Below are 18,759 nucleotides of genomic sequence, written 5' to 3'. Positions count from 1 at the left end.
TGCCCATCTCATTCACTCATTGATTCCTGTCTGGAGGCAATTCTGCCCCCTAGGAGACTTTTGGCCACGTCTGGAGACATTTTTGGTTGTTGCAACTGGAGGCAGGAGGTGGTTACTACCAGCATTTAGAGGGTGGAGGCCAGGGATGCTACTAAATATCCTATGATGCCCAGGATAGCCCCTTAGAACAAAGAATTACCTGGCCCCAAATGTTGACAGTGCTAAGGTCCAGAAACTGTGAACTAGCCTGAGTTCTGCCAGCCACAGACTGCAGTTTGGATTCTTGGCTACAAATGGCACACGCATCTTTTCTAACACGCAGTTGCCACCACCTCCTCCTCTTCGTTCCCTTCAACGTGGAGCTTATTTGCAAAAAGACAAAGTTCTAAATCCCAGCATTGACCAGAGCCATCTCTTCCTGGGAGTCTCTTGAATCCAGTACTTTTTCTCAAGTAGAGACTCTTTCCCTCACAACCCCACAACCACCAAGAACCCCAGGAAGCAGAAAACGACCTGTTATGGATAAAATTGTATGCCCCTCCCCCCCATCAAATTCATATGTTGCAATCCGACTCCCCCACTTCTGTCCTTTAGGATGTGACCTTATTTGAAAATAGAGTCTTTGCGGATGTAAATAAGCTAAGATGAGGCCACACTGGAGTCTGGTGGGCCCCTAATCCAATATGGCTGGTATCCTTATAGAAAGGGGAAACTGGGACACAGACAGGGCCGTGTGAGGCTAAGGGATGAAGCCAGGAGAGGTGCCTGGAATGGATCATTTCCTGGCACCTTCATATGAAGCTTAGTCCTTGATCTCAGACTTTAAGCCTCCAGAACTGCAAGGGAATACATCTCTGATGGTTAAGCCACCTGGTGTGTGGTGCTTTGTCATGACAGCCCTAGCAAACTCATACACGGCTCAAGTCCAGATGCTGCAGGAGGATTCCCACAATCGCAAAAGCTGAGACTTAAAGGGACTGTTGCCAGTCCCGAGTTAGCCCAAGGGTCCCTGTGCCCAGGGACTGATCCCTGGTTCTCTCCAGGGAGCCGCTGAGGAGAGGGCAAAACAGAACGAGGATGCACACATCAAAAGAGACCCCAGGAGTATGATTGAAAGGATGCGAAGAAGGGAAATTGGCTGCCCTCCAGGAGGATGGATTGGGCCACTAGACTTACCTGAGCTCAAGAAGGGTTTGCCACACAGGGGGCAGCTGGAGGGGCCGGAGAAGGTCCCTTGCACCAGCTGGTGCCCATTGACACACTCCCGCTTCTCTCGTGCATCCTGGCCCTTGTCCTTTAGATGTGCTGGGCTCTTACCCTGGATGGGACAGAGGTGGGTCTCAGGATGCCCTCTGCAGGTGCTGGCCCTCTTATATACTGTGTACCCAGCCCACCACCAGCCCCAGTCACAGGGCTCCCGGACTAAGGGCAGCATGCCAAGCTGGGGAAGGCAGAGGAGGGCCCCAGTGGCTCAGCTCCCCTTACCTTCTCCTTCTGTCTGGTCACTCGACTGCGGAGGCAGCTCAGCCTGCGCTTCACACTGGTACTCTTGTCACTCTTCTCGTTCCTGCCAGCACCGTCCTCGCTCCTGGGGGACGAGAGGGAAGGTCCGCTAGAGGGGGCCAGGGGTCATTCTGAGGCAGCCCTGTGGGTTGCTCCAGGAATCCACCTGGAACCTGTCTCCCTGTGGCCTCCTGGTCCTGTCTTACCCCTTCCCTGGCCCTTGACTTCCTCCTTCCCTCCCTCCTTCCCTCTCTTACTTATTCACTCAGCAAACATGAATGAATGTTTGCAAAGTTCTGGGAGCTTTGGGGACCGGGTTTGCAGAGGGAAATGCAATATGATCTCAGGTTTGAGGTCCCTCAATGCCTGGGCTGGGAATTTCAGCTCTGTTCACTTGTGATTTCTCCCTCTAATTCACGCCCCCCACCCCCCCCCGGTATCTAATTGGCCTTTATTTATTTATTTATTTATTTATTTATTGAGACAGAGTCTCACTCTGTCACCCAGGCTGGAGTGCAGTGGTTCAATCTCCGCTCACTGCAGCCTCTGCCTCCAGGTTCAAGCGATTCTCATGCTTCAGCCTCCCGAGTAGCTGGGACCACAGGTGTGTGCCACTGTGCCCAGCTAATTGTTTTGTATTTTAGTAGAGGTGGGGTTTCACCGTGTTGGCCAGGGTCAGGTGATCCGTCCACCTCAGCCTCCCAAAATGCTGGTATTACAGGCATGAGCCACCGCGCCCGGCCCTAATTGGTCTTTAAATCCTGCTCATTCTTCTATCTCCTCCCCCACCCCAAACTCCATCCCCAGGTCACTGGTGTGGTTTCCTGGATTTCAGGCACACCCTCATTTTATAAATATTAGCTCAGTGACGTATAAGGCAGACATGATTCCTGTTCTGGTGGGATCTATTTCCTGGGCAGAGATGCCACTTCTCCAGTCTGTGCCCCTGATCCCGGTCTGAGTGGCTTCTGGAACTTTGTAAATAACCGTAAATGTTTGTTGAATGAATGAGTGAGTGAGAGAGGGAGGGAGGAAAGGAGGGAGAGAGAGGGATTCAGGGACCTCCAGCCCTGTCTGTGGTCCTCATCCTGTCCTCATCCTATCCCCAGAACTGATGATGCTCAAAGGCCCCACTGCCCTTTTTATTTTTATTTATTTATTTTTGAGACGGAGTTTCACTCTGTCGCCCAGGCTAGAGTGCAAGGGCGTGATCTTGGCTCACTGCAACCTCCGCCTCCTGAGTTCAAGTGATTCTCCTGCCTCAGCCTTCTGAGTAGCTGGGATTACAGGCACCCGCCACCACGTCTGGCTAATTTTTTAATTTTTAGTAGAGATTGGGTTTCACCATGTTGGCCAGGCTGGCCTTGAACTCCTGACCTCAGACGATCCACCCTCCTCGGCCTCCCAAAGTGCTGGGATTATAGGCATGAGCCACCGCGCCCAAGTCCCACTGCTCTTTAGGATAAAGTCTGAGCTCCTTCGTGTCGCTGAGGTGGTCTGGTCTCTGCTGATTTCTCCCACCTTGCCTCCTCCCAGCCCCACCCCGATGTCATTCCCTAAGCCTTCTAGTTTCTTTTTCTTTCCTTCATCCTCATCTGCACATATTGGCAAACTCCTACTCTTCCGTTAGAACCCTGCTTACATCGTCACCTCCTCCAGGAAGTCTTCCTCTGTCCTCCCAGGGTATACGGGAGCCTCACCCCTCCCTTTCCTGCCAGCTCCCATCATTGCCCTGATGGGGGCTCCAGCTCCTGCCCCCAGCCTGGGGGGCCTGGCCCAAAGGACCATCTGTAAACACTTGTTCGAATCCAAGGCTGCCCTCCCCGGAAGCAGATCTGTGTACTTACTCCGACAGGAATTCAAACCAGGTCAGGTTCGAGTGGGCTCCTCCGGGGCTGGCTGACTTGCAAGCCCTCTGCCGGGCCCTGCAGGATCAGAGGTGACAGATACCTGGGTCGGCAGCCTCCTCTCCCACTCACCTACCCCAGTGCTACCGAGTACAGGCATGCACCAGGTACCCCGTCTAAGAGCCCACCCGTCCTTGACACTCTGGGCTTGTATATGAGACATTATGACACGTTTTCCAGCAGAGGGCAGTAATGTGTCTTGGCTGAACAAAATCAGTGTAGCAGGAAGATTTTTTTCTTCTTTTTTAATAGAGAAAAATTAAGTCTCGCTCTGTTGCCCAGGCTGGAGTGCAGTGGTACAATCAGCTCACTGCAGCCTTGACCTCCGGGGCTTGAGCAATCCTCCTGCCTCAGTCTCCTGAGTAGCTGGGACTATAGGCATGTGCCACCATGCCTGGCTAATTTTTATTTTTATTTTTTTAACCAAGTACTTAAATCTTACATAATTTTTTTTTTTTTTTTAGACGGAGTCTCGCTCTGTCGCCCAGGCTGGAGTGCAGTGGCGTGATCTCGGCTCACTGCAATCTCCACCTCCCTGGTTCACGCCATTCTCCTGCCTCAGCCTCCTGAGTAGCTGGGACTACAGGCGCCTGCCACCACGCCTGGCTAATTTTTTGTATTTTTCAGTAGAGACGGGGTTTCACCATGTTAGTCAGGATGGTCTTGATCTCCTGACCTCGTGATCCACCCGCCTCGGCCTCCCAAAGTGCTGGGATTACAGGCGTGAGCCACCGTACCCAGCCCTCACCCAGTCTTCTCTACCCCTGTCTCCCACACCTGTGCACACCCCTGGCATGCTTCCTGCTTTTGTCTCCAACTTTGTTCCCCTCAAGCCTGTCCCGATTCCCACTTACCCATGGTACTGTCGAAGTTCTTGAAGCACCTGCTGGACAATCAGCCTGTTGGGGTGGAGGTGAGATTAGAACAGCCCATGGTAGCTCCAGGTTACAGACACTCTCCCCGAGACAAGCTGGGGTTGCCCAGCCAGGCCTCAGGTCCTGATGCAGACCCTGCTCAAAGTCAGTTGGGCACGGTGGCTCACGCCTGTAATCCCAGTAGTTTGGGAGGCCGGGGCAGGCGGATCACCTGAGGTCAGGGGTTCGAGACCAGCCTGGCCAACATGGTGAAACTCTGTCTCTACTAGAAATACAAAAATTAGCTGGGTGTGGTGGTGGGCGCCTGTAGTCCCAGCTACTCTGGAGGCTGAGGCAGGAGAATCACTTCAACCCAGGAGGCAGAGGTGAGCTGAGATCGCGCCACTGCACTCCAGCCTGGGCTACAGAGTGAGACCCTATCACACACACACACACACACACACACACACACACACACACAAGCCACAATTGTCTCCCAAGGCTACATTGAGAAACTTTCTGAGGGGCCTGGGTCCCTCCCGCCGGGAGAAGGATGGTGTCAGAAAGAAGATGAGGTTATGGGCGGACTAGTGGGATGGTGTCTGGCCCTGGTCACTTATGGCCAACAACACTGCACCCCGGCAGCCCTCCTCCCGCAGCCCTGACTTTGTGGCCTGTTCCCTGGGGGTCCCTCCCCACCACGAGGCAGAAACTCACACGTGATCTGGTTCCACGTGGTCTTTTTCCATGCACTCCAGCACTGGAGGTTCCAGGCCTGGAAGAAGCCCCGCATCCCAGGAAGCACAGTTGTGAGGAGCTCTGGGACAGGACCAGCCCAGCAGAGCCCTCCCGGATGCCACCCTGGGCCCCTGCAGAACTGGAGCCATGTAGACAGGGCCTGTACTCTCAGGCAACAGAGACGAGAAGAGGACAGAGAGCCAGGGACAAACGCAGGTGTCCCCAGTGTCTCGTGAGTGCTTACAACCTAGTAAGTGCTTTACGTGTATGAGATCAGCAGACTCTCCAAGTGGCCTTAAGGAGATACGCTTATGTCCCCCCTTCCCTTTTTTTCCTTAGACACAGTCTCGCTCTGTCACCCTGGCTGGAGTGCAATGGCTCAATCTCAGCTCACTGCAACCTCCGCCTCCTGGGTTCAAGCAATTCTCCTGTCTCAGCCTCCCGAGTAGCTGGGATTACAGGCACGCACCACCATGCCCGACTAATTCTTGTATTTTTATATTTTTAGTAGAGATGGGATTTCACCATGTTGGCTAGGGTGGTCTCGAACTCCGGACCTCAGGTAATCCACCCGCCTTGGCCTCCCAAAGTGCTAGGATTACAGGCGTGAGCCACTGCACCAGGACTTTTTCTTTTTCCTTTTTTTTTTTGAGACGGTTTCACTCTGTCACCCAGAGTGGAGTGCAGTCCTGCCATCAGAACTCACTGCAGCCTTGACCTCCTGGGTTTAAGCGATCCTCCCATCTCAGCCTCCAAAGTAGCTGGGACTACAGGTGCACACTGTCATGCCTGGCTAATTGTTTTTTGTATTTTTAGTAGAGACAAGATTTCACCATGTTGCCCAGGCTGGCCTCGAACTCCTGGGCTCAAGCTATTCACCTGCCTCGGCCTCCAAAAGTGCTGGGATTCCGGGTGTGAGCTGCTGCGCCTCTTCTAATAGAAGAAGCCACAGAGGCTCAGAGACTTGTTATGCATTTAAACTCCAGGTTTGTCTGATGCCAGAGAGGTGCAAGATCTCAGGATAAAAATTCAGAGATAAAGAAAGAGATAAAGAAATAGTCAGAATGCCAGGCATGGTGGTTCATGCCTGTAATCTCAGAACTTTGGGAAGTTGAGGCGGGCTGATCACTCAAGGCCAGGACTTTGAGACCAGCCTGGCCAACATGACGAAACCCTGTGTCTACTAAAAATATAAAAATTAGCCAGGCATGGTAGCGGGTGCTTGTAGTCCTAGCTACTTGGGAGGCTGAGGCAGGAGAATCGTTTGAACCCGGGAGACGGAAGTTGCAGTGAGCTGAGATTGCACCACTGCACTGCAGCCTGGGCAACAGAGCAAGACTCTGTCTCAAAAAAAAAAAAAAAGAGCCAGAGAGAGAACAGAGAATCTTGGGGACAAGGTCATTGCAATGGGGCAATCTCACACTGGCTCAAGAGCTGCAGGGAGAGGAGGAGGGACAGATGCTGGAGATCCCTTCCCCTCTCTGGTTTCCCCCAGCGTTCTGCTCAGTCCCTGCCCAGGGGACCCTAAGCCAGCTCCCTTCCCTTCCCTGGGGCCCATCTAGAGCCCCATCAAGGGGACCCTCCAGGATGAAGGATGAAACCCCAACAGCGTTTCACCGTGTTGGCCAGGCTCCTCTTTCCCCGACTTGGTTTGAATTAAGGCAACTCCCAGGCTGGCTACCTTGAACAGGTGGAGTGGGCACTTCCAGACCCGGAGAGATTTCTGGAGAGTGGATCTCATAGAAGGACACAGGAACAGACCTTGACCTCACTCTTTTCTTGGGGCTGTCACATTCCTGCAGGGAATTAAACACCTCACTAAGCTGGGAAGGCAGCCTGGACTGCAGGCAGGTTCCCTAGATTGAGGGGCCCAACCCACAGCCAGGGACACCTCCACAGAAATGGGGTGACACACTCATCCAAGCCTCAGCCTCCAGCCACTCCGCCCAGCCATCGGACATGGGTTCAGCTACCTGCTTCCCAGCCACAGGGCTGTAGTCCTGGCTGAGGAGCCTCCAGCTCTGAGCTGGAGCCCCAGGTATCAGAGCCATAGGTTCTAACAATGGCCAGGAATTTCCCCCAGGGTCTATTGTGATCACAGCCAGATGTCTCAGCCACCAGCCACAGCTCCAAGCATGCATTCCTCAGGTGTCAGCTGGGATCTCAGATCAGAGACAAATTCTCCTTAGCTGCATACCCCAACCACAGACACCGCTGCCTTCCGGCTACAGGCTACACTCCAGGCAAAGATCCTCCAAGCCTGGCTGAAACTGCAAGATAAGACATCCCCCATCCCCTTGTCTCCAGCCCTTGGGTTGGAGTCATGGCCATGCATAGCCTGCCCTAGATGCTTACCCAGGGAAATCCCTTCAGGCCTGGGCTGGAATCTTAGGACCCAGAGACGACCAAGGCATGGCCCACACCACAGATAAGCAGCCCCCACCCCGCCATGGTGGGTAAGTGCCACCAGCCCTGGCAAGTCTCTCCTTCCTACCCATAGCACTGGCTTCTGGACCCAAAAGTGTGCTACTGTCAGGGGTGGCTGCAGGTTATACCCACCTTGCCTGGGGTCTCTGCGGGGGTCCCGCCCCCAGACAGACACCCTTGAGTCCAGGTCTTCAGCCCTCCTCCTGGCAGGTTCAAAGCAAGGCTGGCCAGTGTTCGAGGGAGACAGGGTTCCTCCTCCACAGTTGAGGCATCGAGGCTGAGCCTAGTGGAGAAGACAGGGTACTGGGGCTTCAGCAGGTCTTGCCCACCTGGCTACTGCCCCAGGCATCCAGGGGAGCTTGAAAGAACATGCAAGGGGGCCCTTCCAGGACAGGGAAGGGTGCGCCGGCCACAGAAAGGGGTCCAGACCTCCCAATATGAGAGGAGTGGGTGACAAGGGGGAGAGGACAAAGAAAGCCAGCCTGGTTAGATTTGTTGGAGCTACATTTGCATCTCAGATAGTTTTTGCACAGACTGGTTTTCTTTTTCTTTTCTTTTTTCTTTCTTTCTTTCTCTTTTTTTTTTTTTTTTTTTTTGAGACAGAGTCTCACTCTGTCACCCAGGCTGGAGTGCAGTAGCACGATCTCAGCTCACTGCAACCTCTGCCTCCCGGGTTCAAGCAATTCTCCTCCCTCAGCCTCCCAAGTAGCTGGGATTACAGGCACGTGCCACTACGCCCAGCTAATTTTTTTTTTTTTTTTTTGAGACGGAGTCTTTCGCTTTCGCCCAGGCTGGAGTGCAGTGGCACAATCTCGGCTCACTGCAAGCTCCGCCTCCCGGGTTCAGGCCATTCTCCTGCCTCAGCCTCTCCGAGTAGCTGGGACTACAGGCGCCCGCCACCACGCCCGGCTAATTTTTTGTATTTTTTTTAGTAGAGACGGGGTTTCACCACATTGGTCAGGCTGGTCTCGAACTCCTGACCTCAAATGATCTGCCCCCCAAAGTGCTGGGATTACAGGCGTGAGCCACTGCACCCTGCCTGAATTTCTATGTGGGATGACTTGGAAGGGGTTGAGAGACACGGGTTAGGTGTGGCTAGAGCACCCCCTGCCTCTACTATTTGGTGCTGCCACTGCGGGGTGCATGGCGTCTCACACATTTCCGTTTTGATCATAACTGCATGGGTGGCTTCATGCGTATGCGTGCAAGCAGTGTGCAGATCACGTTTAGGCTTATATGCGTGGGTCTAATGGGGGCTGAGCATGGCCATACTCTCAGCAGGTGTGTGCATTTAGGTTTTTGTGTGCTTGCACTGTGTGCATACAGTCGATTGTTTTTTCTTCCTTTTCTTTTTTCTTTTTTTTTTGAGACAGAGTCTCTCTCTGTCGCCCAGGCTGGAGTGCAGTGGCATAATCTTAGCTCACTGCAACCTCCGTCTCCCGGGTTCAAGTGATTTTTGGGCCTCAGCCTACCGAGTAGCTGGGACTACAGGTGTGCACTACCACACCCGGCTAATTTTTGTATTTTTAGTAGACAGGGGGTTTAGCCATGTTGACCATGGCTGGTCTTGAACTCCCGACCTCAGGTGATCCACCTGCCTTGGCCTCCCAAAGTGCTGGGATTACAGGCGTGAGCCACCGCGCCCGGCCTCACGTGCAGTTTTCAGTTTGGGCTTGTGCATGCATGCTCAGTCACTCGCACAGGCTCTATGTTCATGCATGTGCAAGTTAGAAGAGGGTTTTTTGGGCTGCCTCTGATGGTGCAGACACCCCTCATGGCCCTAGAGCAGGGATCCCCAACTCCTGGGCCACAGACTGGTACTGGTCTGTGACCTTTTAGAATCTGGGCTGCAAAGCAGGTGAGCGCAGGCGTGTGAGCCATTCCCCATCGCTCACATGACTGCCTGAGCTCTGCCTCCTGTCATATGAGTGGCAGCATTAGATTATCAAAGGAGCAGGGGCCCGGCATGGTGACTCATGCCTGTCATGTCAGCACTTGGGAGGCCAAGGTGGGAGGATCCCCTGAGGTCAGGAGTTTGAGATTAGTCTGGCCAACATGGTAAAACTCTGTCTCTACTAAAAATACAAAAAATTAGCCGGGTGTGGTGGTGTGAGCCTGTATAGCCTGGGCAACAGAGTGAGATTCTGTCTCAAAAAAAAAAAAAAAAATTCTCATAGGCTCATAGGAGTGGGAACTGTGTTGTGAACTGCACATGTGAGGGATCCAGGTTGCACACTCCTTATGAGAATCTAGGCTGGGTGCGGTGGCTCGCGCCTGTAATCCCAGCACTTTGGGAGGCTGAGGCAGGCGGATCATGAAGTCAGGAGTTCGAGACCAGCCTGACCAACATGGTGAAACCCTGTCTCTACTAAAAATACAAAAATTAGCCGGGTGTGGTGATGCGTGCCAGTAATCCCAGCTACTCGGGAGGCTGAGGCAGGAGAATCGTTTGAACCCAGGAGGCAGAGATTGCAGTGAGCCGAGATCATGCCACTGCACTCCAGCCTGGGCAATGGAATGAGACTCCATCTCAAAAAAACAAAAAACAAACAAACAAACAAACAAGAGAATCTAGTGCCTGATGATCTGTCACTGTCTCCCATCACCCCCAGAATGGACTGTCTAGTGCAGGAAAACAAGCTTGGGGCTCCCACTGATTCTACATGATGATGAATTGTATAATTATTTCATTATGTATTACAATGTAATAATAATATAAATAAAGTGCAAGATAAATGGAATGTGATTGAATTGTCCAGAAAGTATCCCCTGTCCCCCTGGGTCTATGGAAAAATTGTCTTCCATGAAACCGGTCCCTGGTACCGAAAACGTTGGGGGCCACGGCAGGTGCAAGGGGCGGCTTGTCTTAGGACCTGGCTCTGGCCTTCTGGACCTCTGCCCTGTCCCAGGGGTGCATTGTGGGAAGCAGGCAGCAGTGGGGAACTGACCTCCGCCAGCTCTCTGAGCAGCTCCGCGACCTTTCCCAGCTGCGCCGCCTTGACAGGTCTTGGGACCCCACCAAGCTGGAGAAAAGAGAATCCCTTCCTGGTTCTTCACCGGGGGGGCGACTGTCTGGGGTCTCCCCAGGCTGGCTGTGGGAAGGGGCCCCAAGGCTCAGGTCCTGCAGATACTCGCTGCCCTGAAGGGCCCCCAAATCCAGGCTGAGGTCCTCCATACTCTCGCTGAGCTGCCTGGGAAAATCATCCTCCTGTAGGTTGGGAGGGTGAGGAGGAGGAAGAAGACATTGACCAAGGGGCAGCAGAGCCTGGGGTCTCTTGACCACAAGGTCCCTGCTCCCAACATCCAGACCCTGCCTGTCCCCCACCTGTCCATCCTGGGCTCAGTGCCCTTCTCACAGCGGGTGGGATGGAATGGGAGGGAGTAGTCCCACAGTCCCCTGTCTAACCTGGACCTTCAAGACCTCACCCCCACAAAAGAGCCAGAAGTCTGGTCTTCCATGACAGATTCCCCTACTTGTAGCCTTGGCAAAGCACTTCACGTCACTGAGTTTCCATCTGATTATCTTTTTTTTTTTTTTTGGTACAGTTCCTGCTCCTGTTCCTACTTCTTTTTCCTTCCCTTCTTTTGTCCTTCACTTCTCTCTTCTCCTCCCAGTCATTCTATTTGTCATTCTGTCCAGCCAGGGCACCTGCCTTTTCTTCTTGCAAAACCTCCTCTCCCACCCGGCCTATCCTGAGTCTGTCTGGTGAACTCCTATGCATCCGTCAAAACCCAGCTTGGGCATGCCCTCCACGTTGCCTTCCTGACTCCTCAAGGTTGGTAAGGTGCCCTTCCTCTGGGCTGCTAGGATCTGCAGGACAGGAATTGTCCTTTTCCAGGCATTTGTTAGGACTGTCTGCACACAGGGTTTGGTGAGTAGGTGGGTAGGTGGACGAGTGGGCTTCCCCCATGGCTCCATGTGAGGCCAGTGCTGAGATGTGGCTCCAGGCATCCATGTGATCTCAGGCAGCACTTGGTGGATGCTCTCAATTTGTCAGCTGCAGATCTTTGCCGGCAGGAGGCAAGGGGCCAGTGTCCACACCTGTCTTGGGATGAGGAAGGCGGAGCTACGCAGGGTTTGCCCTTTTCCCTAAACTCACCCATGTTGATGTCTTTATAGATTTGGCCCCTCCCTTCTTTTTACTGCAGTGAGATACACATCACATAATATTTATCATCTTAACCTTTTTTTTTTTTTTTTTGAGATGGAGTCTTGCTCTGCTGCCCAGGCTGGTGTGCAGTGGCACGATCTCAGCTCACTGCAACCTCCACCTCTCAGGTTCAAGTGATTCTTCTGCCTCAGCCTCCTGAGTAGCTGGGATTACAGGCATCCGCCATTATGCCCGGCTAATTTTTGTATTTTTAGTGGAGATGGCGTTTCACCATGTTGGCCGGGCTGGTCTCAAACTCCTGACCGCAGGCAATTCGACTGCCTTGGCCTCCCAAAGTGCTGGGACTACAGACATGTGCCACTGCTCCTGGCGAATTTTTATATATTTTTTATTAGAGACGGGGTTTCACGACGTTGGCCAGGATGGTCTTGAACTCCTAGCTTCAAGTGATCCGCCTGCCTCAGCCTCCCAAAGTGTTGGGATTACAGACGTGAGCCGCTGTACCCGGGCCCACATCTTAACCATTTTTAAGTGTCCAGTTCAGTATCATTAAGCACATTCCCATTGCTGTGCAACAATCACCTCCATCTATCTCTAGAACTTTCTCATCTTCCCAAACTAAAATTCTGTTCCCATGAAACACTCCCCTCTCATTCCCCTCCCCAGCCCCTGGCACCCACCTTTCTGCTTTCTGTCTCCATGAATCTGACCAGGCCTGGCGTGGTGGCTCATGCCTCGGAATCCCAGCAATCTGGGAGGATCGCTTGAGCCCAGGAGTTTGAGACCAGCCTGGACAGCATAACAAGACCCTATCTCTACAAAAAAATTTAAAAGTGAGCTGGGCATGGTGGGAGGCTCCTGTAGTCCCAGCTACTTGGGAGGCTGAGGTGGGAGGATCACTTGAACCCGGGAGGTCAAAGCTGAAGTGAGCTGTGATCGTGCTACCGCGCTCCAGCCTGGGTGACAAAGCAAGACCCTGTCTCCAAAGAAAAAAAATAAAAGTGGGGGGTGGTAAATCTATGAACCTGACGAGCCCAGAGACCTCCTACGAGTGGAATCAGACAGTATTTATCCTTTTGTGTCTGGTTTATTTCACCGAGCATAACATCCTCATGGTTCCTCCACGTTGCAGCATGTGTCAGAATTTCCTTCCTTTTTAAGGTTGAATTGTATTCCACTGTGTGGATGGATCACATCGCATTTATTCATCCATCCATCAACGGACACTTGGGCTCTTTCCATCTGTTGGCTCTTGTGAATAACGCTGCTATCAACATCAGTGTGCAAATATCTGTGAGTCCTTGCTCTCAGTTCTTCTGGAAAGATACCCAGAAGTGGAATTGCTGGATCATATGGTAATTTTATTTTTATATTTATTTTATTTTAATTAATTTTTTTTTTTGCGACGGAGTTTTGTTCTTGTTGCCCAGGCTGGAGTGCAATGGCGCGATCTCGGCTCACTGCAACCTCCGCCTCCCAGGTTCAAGCAATTCTTCTGTCTTAGCCTACCGAGTAGCTGGGATTACAGGCATGTGCCACCATGCCCTGCTAATTTTGTAATTTTAATAGAGACAGGGTTTCTCCAGGTTGGTCAGGCCAGTCTCGAACTCCTGACCTCAGGTGATCCGCCTGCCTCGGCCTCCCAAAGTGCTGGGATTACAGGCGTGAACCACTGCGCCCGGCCTATTTTATTTATTTATTTATTTATTTATTTATTTATTTATTTATTATTTTTTGAGACGGAGTCTCGCTCTGTCGCCCAGGCTGGAGTGCGGTGGTGCAATCTCGGCTCACTGCAAGCTCCACCTCCTGGGTTCACACCATTCTCCTGCCTCAGCCTCCCGAGTAGCTGGGACTACAGTCGCCCACCACCATGCCCGGCTAATTTTTTTGTATTTTTAGTAGAGAGGGGGTTTCCCTGTGTTAGCTGGGATGGTCTTGATCTCCTGACCTCGTGATCCGCCCACCTCGGCCTCCCAAAGTGCTGGGATTACAGGCGTGAGCCACTGCGCCCGGCCCCTATTTTTTATTTTTTGAGACAGAGTCTTGCTCTGTCGCCCAGGCTGGAGTGCAGTGGCACCATCTCGGCTCACTGCAACCTCCGCCTCCTGGGTTCAAGCGATTCTCGTGCCTCACCCTCCCGAGTAGTTGGAATTACAGGTGTGTGCCACCATGCCCAGCTGATTTTTCTATTTTCAGTAGAGACACGGTTTCATCATGTTGCCCAGGCTGGTCTCAAATTCCTGATTTCAGATGATCCTGCCCCGCTCAGCCTCCCAAAGTGCTGGGGTTACAAGCGTGAGCCACTGTGCCCAAACTAATCTATTTTATTTTTTGAGACAGCATCTCGCTCTGTCTCCTAGGCTGGAGTGCAGTGGCACAATTGCATGGCAATTTTAGGTTTAACTTTCTTTCTTTCTTTTTTATTAATGTTTTTGAGATGGAGTCTCACTCTGTTTCCCAGGCTGGAGTGCAATGGCATGATCTCAGCTCACTGCAACCTCTGCCTCCCAGGTTCAAACAATTCTCCTGCCTCAGCCTCCTGAGTAGCTGGAATTACAGGTGCCTGCCACCAGGCGCCTTTTCTTTTCTTTTCTTTTTTTTTTCTGAGACGGAGTTTCACACTTGTTGCCCAGGCTGGAGTGCAATGGTGTGATCTCAGCTCACCACAACCTCCTCCTCCCGGGTTCAAGCGATTCTCCTGCCTCAGCCTCCCAAGTAGCTGGGATTACAGGCATGTGCCACCACGCCTGGCTTATTTCGTATTTTTAGTAGAGACATGGGGTTTCTCCATGTTGCCCAGGCTGGTCTTGAACTCCCGACCTCAGATGATCCACCCGCCTCGGCCTCCCAAAGTGCTGGGATTACAGGCGTGAGCCGCTGCGCCTGGCCAATTTTAGGTTTAACTTCCTAAGGACTCACTCTACTGTTTCCACAGCCTGCCTTCTTCTTGAATCTCCTCTCCTTTGTGGCCAACGTCCTCGTTTCCCTCCCTCCTCCCTGCTGACTCCTCCTCTGCCTCTTCTTCCTCCCTCTGCCTTTTGATCACCAGCGTCCCTCTTTTTCAGTCTCTTTCTAAAGAGCCACAGCTCTAGCTCTGGCTGGCCCTCATGTGACTTGGGCGGCAGCGTCCTTTCAAATTCCCACTTACCCCCCAGATGGCTCCATTCCTACCCCCAGTGCCTGGACAACCTCCTACTGTCTTTTCTGTCGCTGCCCCTGAAGGTTTTTTGTGTCTCTGGTTTTCATCCTCCTGTAAATATAAACATGTCAGGACGGCCTCTCGGCCTGGCTGAGCCTCCCTCTTTCTCCTGCATCTGGCCTCCCTCAGAGGAGGCAGAGGTGGGAGCCAGGCCAGAGATGGGGGTGGAGCTGGGGAGTGGGGAGCCAGGCAGTACAGGCTGTTCCAGCTCCCACTGGTAGGTACATTGAGGGAGGGAGAGAGGGGGTGTCTCATCTTTTATTTTGGAGCTTGCACCTTTGTTCTGACATATCTTGGGCAAGAAAAGATGAGAGCCAGCCCAGTGGGGGTCTTTCCAGGTATCTGAGTAAGCATCGTATGCTGCCCCGCTGGCCCTGACACCCCAGAGAGGATGCTATAAATCCAGGCTCCTGTTCCCTAGAGCTGGGGGAGCCTTGGGGGATGGGATCCCCCATCAAACCCAGAGGCGAAACAGCCCAGGGTTCCCCACTCTTCAGAAAGGCTCACCACGCAGTTTTTCATAGTACATGGATAAATGCCTATTTTAAAAATGTAAATAGTTATTGATCTTGTTGTCTATTGGAAAAAGATAACACACCAAAGCAACTTCAAGCATAACGTGTCCCTGGCCCCATTTTGTCATGTAAAAAAGTGGCTTGATTTCAAATAAAATGGCAAGTAAATCATAGAGCAGATAGTCTTTCTTTCTCCTTCCTTCCTTTTCTTTTCTTTTCTTTTCTTTTTCTTTCTCTTTCTTTCTTTCTCTCTCTTCTTTTTCTTTCTTTCTTTCTTTCTTTCTTTCTTTCTTTCTTTCTTTCTTTCTTTCCCTTTCTTTCTTCTTTCTTTCTATCTTTCTTTCTTTTTCTTTCTTTCCTTTCTTTTCTTTCTTTCTTTCTTTCTTTCTTTCTTTTTTTTTAGACGAGTCTCGCTCTGTCGCCCAGGCTGGAGTGCAGTGGCGCAGTCTCGGCTCACTGCAAGCTCCGCCTCCCAGGTTCACGCCATTCTCCTGCCTCAGCCTCTCCGAGTAGCTGGGACTACAGGCGCCCGCCACTACGCCTGGCTAATTTTTTTGTATTTTTAGTAGAGACGGGGTTTCACCGTGGTCTCGATCTCCTGACCTCGTGATCCGCCCGCCTCGGCCTCCCAAAGTGCTAGGATTACAAGCGTGAGCCACCGCGCCCGGCTTCTTTTTTTTCTTTCCTTCCTTCCTTCTTTCCAGGTGTGCACTACCATGCCCAGCTTATATATATATATTTCTTTTTTTGAGATGGAGTTTCGCTCTTGTTACCTAGGCTGGAGTGCAGTGGTGCGATCTTGGCTCACTGCAACCTCCGCCTCCTGGGTTCAAGTGATTCTCCTGCCTCAGTCTCCCAAGTAGCTGGGATTACAGGTGTCCACCACCATGCCCGGCTAATTTTTGTATTTTTAGTAGAGATGGGTTTCACCATGTTGGCCAGGCTGGTCTCGAACTCCTGACCTTAGGTGATCTGCCTGCCTCAGCCTCCCAAAGTGCTGGGATTACAGGCGTGTCACCACGCCCGGCCCCAGCTAGTATTTTTTTATTTTTTGTAGAGACAGAGTCTTGTTATGTTGCCCAGGCTGGTCTTGAAATCCTGGGCTAAAGTGACCGTCCCACCTCGGCCTCCCAAAGTGCTGGAATTACAGACATGAGCCACTGTGCCTCGCAGGGCAGATGGTTTTCAAATGGTCATTGGGTAGAAAGACCTCAATCAAGGTTTGCATCCTGCTGTGGTAGCTGTTGTTAGCTTAGCATGACCTCGATCAAGTACCTAAAGCTCTCTGAGCCTCAGTTTTTTCCATCTCTAAGGTGGGCATACTGCCACCTACTTGTAGGATTGTGTTGTGCAGGTGAAATGAGATGCTTGGGCAATGCAAGCCCTCGGCCGATGGAATAATATATTGCTGCTTTTAAATTTCAGGAGTCAGGGGGCCAGGGCCGTGGCTCACACCTGTAATCCCAGTGCTTTGGGAGGTTAAAGTAGGAGGATCAGTTGAGACTAGGGGTTTGAGACCAGCCCGGGCAACATAGCGAGATCCCATCTTTAAAAAAATAAAAACAAAAACAAAACAAAACAAAACAAAAAAAACTAGCCAGATGTGGTGGCGTGCACCTGTAGTCTCAGCTACTTTGGAAACTGAGGTGGGAGGGTTGCTTGAGTTCAGGAGGCAGAGGTTGCAGTGAGCTATGATCACACCACTGCACTCCAACCTGGGTGACAGAGAAGACCCCGTCTCTACAAATAAATAATTAAATTACATAAAATAAATAAATTTCAGGAGTCAGGACCCTTCCTCTGAGCAAGCCTCTGACAGTCCCAAATGGAATCACACGGTCTCTCCTGTCCTCATGGAGCTAATTGGAGAAGATAGATGATTAAGCCAAACCGTTATAATCAAGAATGTTAGAAGGTTCCAGCCAGCAGGCTGGGGAAGATCTGAGGGGGAACAGATTACACTGTCCAAAGAGTATCAGGGAGGACTTCCTGGAGGAAATGGCAGCAAGTGAAGGCCTGAGGACTGAGTAGGAGCTGGCTAGGCAGATACTGCAGGTAAGCACATTCCAGGCAGTGAAAGAACAGGACATCCAGAAGTCTGCAGGCTGGAGAGCTCATGGCGCCTTTAAGCAACTGGCAAATGTTCCTATGGCTAGAGGTGTGGACAGTTGGGGAACACGAGTCTGGTTGGCCAAAGCATGGATTTAATCTGGAAGTTTCCAATAGTGGTGGTAGGGAGGGCAGTGATTGGCCTTCAGAAAGATCATTCAGCTTGCTGGCCGGGCGCGGTGGCTCACGCCTGTAATCCCAGCACTTCGGGAGGCCTGAGGCAGGTGGATCACATGAGTCCAGGAGTTTGAGAACAGCCTGGCCAACGTGGCAAAACCCCATCTCTTCTAAAAATACAGAAATTAGCTGGACGTGGTGGTGGGTGCCTGTAATCTCAGCTACTAAGGAGGCTGAGGCACAAGAATCTCTTGAACGCGGGAGGCGGAAGTTGCAGTGAGCCGAGATTGTGCCACTGCACTCCAGCCTGGGTGGTGGAGTGAGACCCTACCTCAAAAAAAAAAAAAATGTATTCAGCTTGCAGAGCAGAGATGGGCTTCGATGGGGCCAAGATGCAGGCAGGTGGCCCAGCCAGGACACTCATGCAGATTACCTGGGGGAGCCATGATGGGGACCACCACCAGGGAAAGGGAAGGAGGGTGCAATGCACAGAAATGGAGGGTCCTTGGGGTTCAATATTCACAGGACTTGGTGCCTGATGGGAGAGGGAGGGGCAAGGAAAATGCCCTGGTCTCCAGCTTTGATGACCAAGTGGATGATGAGAATACAGACTCAGGAAGAGGGGCTAGATTTGCTAGGGGGTGGGGACACAGCCTTGCTGCCCGCTCACAGACCTGCCTGCTTCCCCCGAGCCCACTGTTCCCCCATTGCCGTGTTACCCACCCAACTGCCTGCATCCCATGGTTCTCTTTCAAAGAGGTCCAGATCCCAGGGAAGGTGCAGGGCTAAACTCCAGTCCTGGTTCTGTGATCCTTTACCCATGACATCTGGACTAATTCCTTCACTGCTTGCATCTCAGTGTCTTTTTTTTTTTCCTCATTCCATCACCCAGGGGGGACTGCAATGGTGTGATCTTGGCTCACTGCAATCCCCACCTCCTGGGTTCAAGCGATTCTCTTGCCTCAACCTCCTGAGTAGCTGGGACTACAGGTGCACACCTCCATGCCGGGCTAATTTTTGTATTTTTAGTAGAGACAGGGTTTCACTCCGTTGCTCAGGCTGGCCCAGGCTGGGCATGTTGCTCAGGCTGATCTCAAACTCCTGTCCTCAAGTGATCTGCCCGCCTTGGCCTCCAAAGTGCTGTGATTACAGGCATGAGCCAACGTGCCCAGCCCCTCAGTGTCCTCTTCCATAAAATGACAAGCATGGGTACATGGAATGCCCTTTATGGCTTAACCATAACAGACCCTCCTTCCTTATTGTAGCAGATGTTGT

At 52.0% G+C, this 18,759-nt stretch overlaps 1 protein-coding gene across 5 annotated transcripts in view; it reads right to left on the bottom strand.

Annotated features, from left to right (window-relative positions):
* Nucleotides 1-18,759, bottom strand: part of ARHGEF18 (Rho/Rac guanine nucleotide exchange factor 18) — a 131,043-nt gene that overhangs the window by 93,663 nt on the left and 18,621 nt on the right. For all 5 annotated transcript variants that reach the window (XM_058425414.1, XM_058425415.1, XM_058425413.1 and 2 more), the window contains exons 3-10: nt 10,378-10,637; nt 7,562-7,712; nt 6,684-6,798; nt 4,982-5,039; nt 4,265-4,309; nt 3,351-3,428; nt 1,486-1,588; nt 1,177-1,318 (exon numbers count right to left, since the gene is read on the bottom strand). In XM_058425414.1, the coding sequence (XP_058281397.1) occupies nt 1,177-1,318; nt 1,486-1,588; nt 3,351-3,428; nt 4,265-4,309; nt 4,982-5,039; nt 6,684-6,798; nt 7,562-7,712; nt 10,378-10,637 (952 nt within the window). The remainder of the gene's footprint in view (nt 1-1,176; nt 1,319-1,485; nt 1,589-3,350; nt 3,429-4,264; nt 4,310-4,981; nt 5,040-6,683; nt 6,799-7,561; nt 7,713-10,377; nt 10,638-18,759) is intronic.

The sequence above is a fragment of the Hylobates moloch genome, unplaced genomic scaffold (genome assembly GCF_009828535.3).
Source record: "Hylobates moloch isolate HMO894 unplaced genomic scaffold, HMol_V3 SCAFFOLD_12, whole genome shotgun sequence".
In the NCBI taxonomy this organism is placed as follows: Eukaryota; Metazoa; Chordata; class Mammalia; order Primates; family Hylobatidae; genus Hylobates; species Hylobates moloch.
The sequence above is the reverse complement of the archived record's forward strand: the minus strand, read 5'-3'. Positions and strand labels throughout refer to the sequence as shown.